Here is an 11,006-nt window from a genome sequence, read left to right on the forward strand (position 1 = left end):
GAATTACCAAATGCAACACCATTAGTTAGCCAACTTGGAAGATACCTAAGGAGATCTTACTTACAGTCAACACTAAGTTTAGCAGATGATTGTCCTCCTGTCGTCATTACAGAATATTCTGCACTGTCAGCCTTTGTTGCTCCCTCTATGATCAAAATATGTTTTTTGCCATCAACTTTAATTCGATATCTTGATCTTGGACCAGGAATAATCTCTTCACCATTCTTAAACCTGAGTTTAAATAGATTATAAAAAGTTTTATAAAAAACCCTTCAGGAGATGGACCTTATTGATCTTGTTTTAGGCTCTTTTTTTTGTTTTTTGCTATATCTTGGTATCTAAGAACTATTTGTTGAATTAAAGAATGTACAGATCATTACATCAAATAGATTAATAATGTAACAAGGATTGTCTGAAAAATTATATTAAAAGAACATAAGCCCTTTCTTCTCATTCAAGATCAATTGAATGCTAAGAGTGAATATTACCTCTTCCGCTCACTAGTAGGAATTGCATCACTTAGTATATTTTAATTTTTTTTAATGTTTATTTTTGAGAGACAGAGAGAGAGAGAGAGAGAGAGAGAGGCAGGCAGAGAGGGGGAGACACAGAATCCAGAGCAGGCTCCAGGCTCTGAGTTCTTAGCACAGAGCCCGAGGCGGGACGAACCATGAGATCATGACCTGAGCCGAAGTCAGATGGTTAACCGGCTAAGCCAACTAGGCACCTCTCACTTAACATGTTTTAAAGATAGCAATGATTATACATTAGAATGAACAATCTACTCTGTACCAATTGCTACAGATTTATGCTGTGTAATTTACTATACTTTTCAATAAAGGATTTCATTTTATTATCTGAATCTCTTAGCTTTAATTTTGAGGTTACTCACATAGAACTTGAGAAAACACTCTGTGACTGGACAAAAAACAGTTTTATTTTTTTAAAATAATTGCTGATTCTTAGTTTAAAACATTTTCCTGAGGTACGATAAAAATAAGGTAACTAGGGAAAATATATAATATTTTCCCATGTAAGTTGCCAGCATGGCATGGTGAGAGTAAGCAAGTTTTGGAACTTACGAGCATCCATGGGATCTGGAATGAAACAGATCTGGACAATTGTGAACCATCCATTTCTTAGTAAGTGCCTACTTCCCTACATTTACCAATCTAGATTTCTGAATCACTTTCCAGTTTCATAGGTGATAAAACTCCCAGTATCTTTGTAGTTTTAGTTACCATCTCTACTAACACAAATGAGGTTGTGATTTTTTTTCATATGTGTAAAAGCCATTTCCGGTTCTCCAATCTATAAAGGCATATTTTTAAAACTCTATTAAAAATGGAAAGACCTCAGGAAAGCTACTTACCATTTCACATTGGCATCGTCTTCCGACACCTCACATTCTAATTCCACTCTTTCCCCGCAGTAAGCATTCGTATCTTCCAGCTGTTTGGTTACCATAATTGGAGGTTCTGTTAAAAAAAAAAAGGAGAATCAGAATCATTAAATACCCCAAATCTGCTCATGACCACAGATTTGTTGACAGATAAAAGACCAACAGTAAGAAAAGTATCATCTACCATAGAGTTATGGCTAGATGGTGGTTGATAGTGGGTGATTTTTTTGCAGCCTTGGATAAGTTTTCTCAATTTTCTCAGAACTCTTCAAATCAAATCAATTATTGTTCTGGAAAGTAGACAAAACGTGTATCAAATATCCTTCCTTTGGCAAATAAGAAACTACGTGGTAGATATTTGTGATGGAGAATCTGTAACAATATGATTCTTGGGTTCTGGTTGGAGATGGTAGAGATTGCAGAGCTCTCTGTATTCAGAGGGCTTCATTGACACCTTCCAGCTCTATTCTCACAATGTTTTAGTACAAGATGGTCTTCAGCATCCTCAGTGCCAATCACTAATTCCCTTTTATTAATAAAACTGGTTTCAAGAGAAGTCTGTCTGCAATCAGCTGAATGTGTGAAATAAGGATCATCCAGTAGAGTTTGTTGGGTTTCAGAAGCTATAACTGGGATAATTATATTGTTTGCTTGAGTCAAAAGCATGAGGTATTTTGACTCACCAGTTTTTTTCTCCCCTAAGCTTTTCTAGTCTTCAACAAACTAAAGGATTAATAAGGATACATAATAACTGCTAACATAGAGGACCTTCCACGCAGAGCCAATCTACACCCAAGCTAACCCATTTCTAGGGGTTCTATTACCTGTGCCCTAGAGCTTAAGAGCTCACCTGTCATTCTCATTTTGATAACTACCCTTGGGAGAAGGAGTGCCAAAGGCTGTTGAAGACTACAGTAAGAGATTGTACTTTACCTCGCACAAAGAGCTCGGTGGAACATTTCTCATCACCAGCTGTCACATAATACTCTGCATCATCAGTCAGTGAACAGTTATTGATAAACATGATTCTTTCACATCCTTTATGTTCAAAGATGTATCTGTTTGAAATAGGAGGGAGATAACAGTCTGTGAACTTGATTTTATTTTTTTCTTTATTACCAGCAAATGTGGCTTATAATTTAGCAATGTTTAAAAGTCAGGGATATAATTTTGATCTGCCATTTAGGTAGCATATCTTACATAGCTTAGTTAACACAAAACATGAAGCCAATTTTTAGCTTTATAATGCACATTGTAATACATATGCATGTTTACACATAATATTTAATATCTGTATTTTTATAGAAGTTTTTATTTCATATATAATTTAGTACTCACATATTTGCTTTTTAGTTTTTTAACCCATTGTTGGAAAATAGGGTTGACTGAAGTTGTCAGAGAGATTTTGAACTCTGTAATTTTTTAAATGACCAATTTATCTAGTTTATTTATTTATTTTTAAGTTTATTTATTTATTTTTGAGAGAGAGAGAGAAAGAGAGAATGTGGGGGAGGGGTAGAGAGAGAGAGAGACAGAGCATGGGGAGGGATGGAGGAGATCAGGGAAGGGACAGAGAGATAAAGAGAGAATTCTAAGCAGACTCCACACTGTCAGTGTAGATCCTGACGTGGGCTTGATCCCACGTACCACTGCAAGATCATGACCTGAGAGGAGATCAAGAGTTGGACACTTAACTGACTGAGCCACCCAGGCGCCCCCTAATTTATTTAGTTTATAGGTGGACAGGTACTCAATTTTACTCATTGATTTATTGATTCCATTCATGGCTTAGTGCAGTGGCACAATAGATTTTGTTAGGTGAATAAGTGATTATACAATTTCAGCAATAATGTGAACTTAATCCGTTACAGGCAGTAATTTTTTCAAATTTGATGTTCTTTTAAATGGGCTTAAGAACTAGTATTATCATATCACAGTAACCATCTACTAAAAAAGAACTTGAACATTTGGAAACAAAAAACTAAAAGCCAGGAATATCACAAAATTTAATTGTCTGTGATCTGGATTATGGCTGAATATATTAGGGCATTATAACAGACTGAAGAAAATTGTCAAATTGAAGACTTCAAGAATAAAGCATTACACAACATTTTGTAGATAAAAATAACTGACTTAAATTATGTTTTTGGTAAATTCAAACTGCTTTCAAGAGATTTTTATCAGACACAAACATTATCACAAAGTCACTCTGTAGGCATGACCACATGAAGAAATTGGAAACCACCTAACTGTTCTCCAGAAGTGACAGATTTTCAGGATTAAAGTCTTTTTATAAATGTGCATGTGGCTCCTCTTAACTTAAAAAATATATATTGGAGTTGAAAATCTCTCAGGCTGAGAAGGATCTGTGTAAAGTAGGTTTATGATAGACTAGCAATACCATCAGACATCAAGGATTAGTTTGTTTCCTTCATTTGTAAGAAAGCCAAGAAATAAAATACAGGTTTTAGATGCTCTTTTGGAAAAACAAAGTTCTCTAATTATAAGGTGTGATTCCCAGCTGGTATATCAAATACATATTTCAAATTTTTCAAAATTTTATTTTAAAAATTGGGAGAAGTTTTAACAGTATTCTAAAATAGTTACATATAACCGACATTGACACAAAACTGGAGCTGGAATCACTCAAAATAGTTTGTGTAGAATGCAAACATAAAACAAGGTTTTATTTAGATAGCACTGTAATTTGAATGGCTCCGAAATATACGAAAAATTTTTACTCTCCCTCCATGTGATTTTGCATTAAAAAGGTATAACAAAAGCATGTTTTTATTCACAGAAAACTAAGTCAAACTACAGTTTGATTTACATAGCTACCACTGATTATTTGCAAAGCCCACTTACTTTGTACTGGGTCGAATTTCTTGACCATTTTTATACCATTTCACCTCCAACTTTGGGTCTGCCAGTTCCACAGCAAACCTTACTCTGCCTCCTTTATCAACCTGATATGCAGGGTCAAGAATTTTTGAAAAAGCTGGTAGAGAGAAAGAGCAAAATATGTCAATATGTGTGTACTTATGCTGTGAATTTAAATAGTCAATGTATGTATATGAACCTAAAACTGAATGTAAAATTGAGACTTGAAAAAAATTAGGAACCTTCCAAAGTATCCTCTATATTTTAGAATTCTATGCTGATTTATACATGATAAGATGGTTTAACAATTTGAAAAGAACCCACAGATTTTTGAAAGAATCATAAGAGTTATTGAAGAGCCTTTAAAAATGATTGTCCTAACTCTTCAGGAAATTGTAAAGGATCCAGATGAAAGTGAACTTGAAGAATATGCCTGTTCTAGCATGATTACTATCAGGATCATTGGCATTCTCTCTGTACTTCTTGTATGTCACAGATAGTTTTTTAACACAGAGTTTATGAGATACATTCAATGACTCATAAGATTAAATTGAATGCCTTTGACTAATTGAAATAGTAGACTTATCAAAGTTTCTGTACTTCGGAAACTTGTCCAAATAGTGACACATATTAAATACTTCTTACCTATATGGTTAGGAACTGAGGATTTCAAAACATTTTAAATAACATAGAACATAGTAGTTTAAAAAATATTATCTTTGAAAGGTCCCAAGCAGAAATTAACTTCTTTTTAAATTTAATAGTTTCTCCCTATTTTAAAGATAATACTAATTTAGACAGTTTGGAAAATACATACACCTGTGGAATGCCTCGTGGAATTTTTATGCTTCTACTTCCATCATTACAACTTTGCCATAGTATTGCTTAAATAAACTCCCTTCCTCATATTTTAACATAATAAAATAAATACTAGCTTTAAAAAAGTTATTTATATACCTCATGACATCAATTCAGAGCTAAGTGGCAAGAATTAGGCCAGTGTAGGGGGGGAAAGGAGATGTCAGCTGGCTCTTTACTTTGGCATTTACATGCTTGTGACAAGCAAACAATTGCAGATACCTCCCAAGAATTAAATTTCTGAAACTTTTGAAGTTTTGAAATAGTGAGGATGGTTGAGTTAGGTAAACAGAGCAAAAACACAACACTTCTATATTTCTCTGGGTCCATTTCTCACCCAGTTTACAGTGAGGTTTAGAAATAAAGGGCAGATTTTTAAAAAGAAATGGTGAGTCTTTAAATTCTACTTGGACATTCAGGTTTGGTGCCTAAATAAATAAATAAATTCTATTTGGACACTAATAAACAGTAAACAATAATAGGATTGATATGTTACCTTGATGTGTAACAAAATGGATAACTGCCAATGACCAAGTCTAGGAAACTTTGAAGAGCTTATGATCAATTTAAAATGTCTCTCTTCTTTAAATTTTAAATTTCAACATCTCAAATTAATTCTTAAAAGTATTTAAAACCACAACAAAATACTTTCACTTCAGATCTCTAGGGAGCAGCATAGCTGTTTTACAACCGCATTGGATGTAAGAGGTGAATTCCCCAGTCCCCACTAAATGGGTGGAAGAATATGATAGTAAAACAGAGACATCGAATCTACTCTAAGAATCAAGAATTTCAGAGTGAGGGAGATGTGGAGGCCACCGAGAAACTCCCAGTGAGAGCGAAGATGTTTAATGTTCCGTTACACGCGGTATGCGGCACTTGTAAAGTCCAACTCCTTTACCTTAACCGCTCGCTAGCAGTCCGCTACCCTCGTACTACTCACGTGCAGAGCCGTGAACTCCTTCGCTCGAAGCCAAACGTAAGGAGGAAAACTGCAAATTCCACCCCGTCTATTCCCACCCCAAACCCAGCGGGGGATAGGAAGCATCCCTGTAGTGGTTCACCATTATACCCTTCGTGCGCTTAAGATGCTGGCCAGGCTGCCACGCCGCCCCCCGCCCCTCCAGGAGGGCTCACCTGCGCTCTTCTTCTCCACCCTGCGCATGCGCTTGAGCCGCCTGAGCATGCCACGCAGGTCGGTGATACCGTACTGAAAGGCGATCTTCTCGTACTCGTTGGGGTTTGCATTCTTCAGCAGCTCCCACACGTCTACCTCGGGTTCTTCCTCCTGCTGCTTCACCTCCCTAACCGGGGAGAACCATTTCCTAGTTTAGTAGCCGCCCACCGGCCCTGAAGCACAAGGAAGGTTGGAGTATGGTACCGATTTCTCCGTTCAGTATTAAAAGTCCCCCTTTTTAAAGGCTGAGTACGTAAAGGCCGCAGGCTTAAGGAAACTTCCATATAAAGATCTGGTGTCTGCGCTTATAATGGCACGTTTCCTAGTTAACAATACACTATTAGGGAGAGAGAAAGGTATCAGGAAATATTCTGAAGATATTTTTACTTATTTTCAACTTGAAAGTTTAAAGAGAAGGTGAGATTTTGAGGAACTTAAGATCAGTTGTTATCTAGGCTATGGGCAACTGAAATAATTTTGAAAAGCGGATTAAGAATGAGAAGATTTAAATATTGGTCTGTGAAAGAAAAATGATCTCTTTCTCATTGTTGTATACATTCTAGCTATATATGAAGACAGTACAAAGAAGTATTTCAAATTTTAGGATTTTGCAAATAGCATTTTCCTACCACATTAGTAAATGTGTATACTAGCCATTTTTTGCTGCTTTTGTACACAAAAAAATATTGACACTGCCAGAAGGTTTTTTAAAAAATATGAATTTTGTAGATACATTCACTTTTTTAAATAATTTTTTTTCTAAATTGGCAGGGGAAAAGGAAAATGAGGCCAAAAATTCTCTCGTATCTCATCTTAAAACACTGTCTTGAAGTTTTTTGAAACCAGGTTGGGTATGAATTATGAAAATATAAAAATATAAATGTTAAACTTTTAAAGCAAATGACTAATTTCCCATGAACAAAGGGAAATACTTTCAATTATAATTATCAAAATTATGACCCTACATTTTGATCTAAAGAACTTACAGAAAATATAAAGAACACATACGAGTAAGAAAATATGAGATTTAAAGTACACTTGTCCTTATTTTAAAACCAATTATCAGGTTAATTTGAAAATGTTACAGTGACTACTTACTGTGAATAATGCTGGTTTGGATACCATTTTCCAAGAAAACTGATCAACACATCTTAAACACCAGTGTGAACAAATTCATGCTATCATGTTAGCAAGTGATGGGTTACATGTGTTTACATTATCACATTAATTATACCTGTTTCTGCACTTTTTGAGAAAATACTAGATTGTAATCAAAGGGAAGGAGAGGAGATAAATATTAACATAGAATTTAGAGTGGCGTTAGGCAAGAATGACTTGTAAATATCTGATTTACATTGTCATATAAGTCTTTTTGCCCAGTGGAGGAGGGTACTGAGGCAAATCTCCTGGAAAGTGGAAGGAAATGGGAGGTCATTGGTCCATCAGTAACCTTTATGGGAAGGACCTGACAACACCATTAGGAAAATGTGCCTCCTAAAAACTCAAGATACAAGTATTATCTTTGTATGTCACTGAGATAATAACTACACACTCGATTAACACAGATAATTGAAGAGCTTGAGAACATTGTCCTAAAGTTGGAATATTGGTAATAGTTTGCCAGATCTACTAGGTTTACTGTCTGAAAGCAGTCTAAATTTCAAATACATACTTTAAATATTTTGTAGAAAGTCTTGGTAAATTGCAATTAAAATGTGTCTGAATGTTCCTATGCATAGTCTTTGTTCATGTTTCTTCAACCGCTTTATTAATGCTCTACTTTTTTTTGTATTCCAGCCTATAGATAGTCCCCACACTGTAAAAGAATGCCATATTACACTGTGTTAAATTTGTATTTCAATCAAGAAGAATTACATCCACATTTCAAGTATCCTCCCAACACTGGTAAAAGGATTTAAAGGTACCAAACTAGATTAAAATAGCAAGAAGCACAAGTCAAGCACTAAGATATAACTAGATCCATGATGTGAATATTTATACAGTGGGAAGCCGGTATAATGATCATAGTTGTCAGTGTGATTTCTTTAAGTCAATTTTGTTGGTAGATTCATAAAACCAATCATCTTCACCATTTTTTCATTAAAACACAAAAATACACCTTGCTCTACTATGTTCTTAATTTTATCAGACTTGGTATACACACACCAGTGACCTCTTGCCTATTCCTTCTTTTTCTCTTTATTAGTTAATTCAACTCCAAATTGCAAGAAGTATTCGTTGTTTTTTGCTGGAGTGTGAGGTCAAGGTTTCCACCTGCAGCATTACCTTAGCTCATCCAGAACATATCTTTACTTACCATGCTGGCTGTGCATGGCCCTATCTGCATGGTTACATTAAATTACAGTAGGGAGAGAAATTCATATTTCTGTAGGCACTACTGATTCCTTTTCAAGCACTGGGATAGACCTATATAATATTCACAGTATTTTCATCTACATCAAAATTTCTATAAATTGATGGTCCTAGTCAAGTACAAAGCAATTATAGAAATTTTATATAGACTAAAACTTTCAAATATATGTATATATATACATATATATATATATACATACATATATGTCATATCCCATAACAAGATTCTGCCTAATAGATTTACTCTGATTTAGCTAATGTTTATTTGAAATACTCCGGCTTTGTTCAGGTGAGGGAGATCTTTTGTTGTAGAGAGATGTTGATTGTAAAGATATTTATTTTGATTGGGATTTTGCCACACACTCTTAGAGGAGAAATGGTGTTATTGCCACAATGAAAACACATGCAATTCACAAATTAGTATGAAAACACAATGATTTCTAAAATTATAATGGTGGATTACTATAGTATATTAAATGAATATAGTCTTATGCTAACAACAATTTAATTATGAGTCAAAATCATAATTAAGGGATGTAAAGAAAATGAGAACTGGAAACATGTTGGCTGCCCACTTTTTCTTCAGTAATTTTGGTCATTAATTAGATTTCTTTGACTCTGCAAACTACTGGTGGTATGTTCTTTTTTCTTTCTTTTTTCCTTTTTAATCAGAACATGGTGTTTAATAATCTATTGTATTACATCTTGATTGATTGATTCGTGTGTGTGTGTGTGTGTGTGTGTGTTACGTCTTTTTATGAATAAAGGAAACAAAGGCTCTTCAAAGGAAAATGTCACATTTTTGGTGGGAGTGAATATTTGACACCTACTACGAGCCAGCCTTTTACATTTGATTTAAGTAGCTTTTGTTCTTCACATTTACAGATGTGGAAAACAAGTCTCAAAGAGGACATGTAATTTCACCAAAGCAATGCAGTTTGTAACTGGGAGAGTTGAGACCCACATCCATATTTTTACCACTATCTTTTCCTTCCCACAGATGTGTATTATGGCCCTTTCTGCATTCCAGGCACTGGTAGGCACTGGCACATAGAAGGCACAAAGGAAGCATTTAGTGTTTTCTTGGTTGAGTAAATGATTGTAGGAGGAAAAAAAAAATCTCTTGTCTTCCTAAAGTGTCAATTTGTATTATTAATTGAAGCACCAACTTCCAAAGCAAATTCAGTATAGTATTTATTATATGGGATGAGCTGACTCAGAGGAAAACGTGGATTTAGGTCCCTGCCCTGTCTCTAATTAACTGTAAGACTCAGGATAAGTCACCTGACAACTCTGGTCTTTGGTTTCTCACCTGTAGCATGAGGAAGGGTAAGGTTCACTTAGGGTCACTTCATATACTATTACTTTAAATAAATTCGGGGGATTAATAGATATTATTGAGACTAATGATTATTTGAAGTAGCTAAAGAAGGAAAGATGTACTTGATATTGCCAAGGTCTCTTGATTGGCTAATATCCACTGGTAATTAATAAATTACCAATATTTGTTAAATTATTAAATATTAACAATACTGTTACTATTTCTGCTCTCAACCTAAACACTTAGACCTGGAGGAATTTTTCATTCATAGAGACTTGAATAAAGCCATCCAACTAAACTGAGAACAGACACAAGTCCATTTTATTCTATTTGTACTTTGTTGTGAAATGGATTTATTATACATATATTTCTTTAGTAACCATAGAAAGCACTAAAAGTAATAAAAAGTGAACCTGAAAAGGTAAATAAAATCTGATATCAATATTACATGTTATTAATTTAGAACTGTAGTTTCATGAGTTATTCACACATTTGGTGGGTACATAAAATCCCAGAAAAAATCAACTTCTTTTAGTTGCACTATAGTAAATATCTGGATATGTATAGGTTTATATATAACTCATATGTAATACATTATATGATTATTTATATGCATATATGGGCAGAAATCCTTTAAAATGGTTATGTACTGAATATCCATAATGAAATCTATAAATTTCATTGTAAGAGAACATTGTTAAGGGAGTGAGTAACAATACTAAACACTTATTTCCATTTTACTACATTTATCTCTTCTAAAATGCATACTTTTTGACTTATCTTTAAAATAAGGTTGTTTCCTATAATCAATAGTGTGTCATAATAAACACTGGAGCAATATTTTCATTGCTTACTGATTTATAAAATAAAGATGTATATTAAAATGAATGATGTCTTAGATTTGATGAAACATAATCATAAATACTATTTTATGTGTTTATATATACATTGTGTATATATATATATATATATATATATATATATATATAAACACA

General features: G+C 34.1%; 1 protein-coding gene across 1 annotated transcript in view; it reads right to left on the minus strand.

The window, feature by feature from the left end:
* The window catches only part of MYBPC1 (myosin binding protein C1), a 69,240-nt gene that overhangs the window by 34,015 nt on the left and 24,219 nt on the right, over positions 1-11,006 (minus strand). Inside the window, exons 11-15 of the mRNA XM_077772182.1 lie at positions 6,278-6,444; positions 4,268-4,400; positions 2,336-2,460; positions 1,373-1,478; positions 65-231 (exon numbers count right to left, since the gene is read on the minus strand). Of these exons, the coding sequence (XP_077628308.1) occupies positions 65-231; positions 1,373-1,478; positions 2,336-2,460; positions 4,268-4,400; positions 6,278-6,444 (698 nt within the window). The remainder of the gene's footprint in view (positions 1-64; positions 232-1,372; positions 1,479-2,335; positions 2,461-4,267; positions 4,401-6,277; positions 6,445-11,006) is intronic.

Source organism: Crocuta crocuta, unplaced genomic scaffold (assembly GCF_008692635.1).
Source record: "Crocuta crocuta isolate KB4526 unplaced genomic scaffold, BGI_CrCroc_1.0 scaffold216, whole genome shotgun sequence".
Taxonomy (NCBI): domain Eukaryota; kingdom Metazoa; phylum Chordata; class Mammalia; order Carnivora; family Hyaenidae; genus Crocuta; species Crocuta crocuta.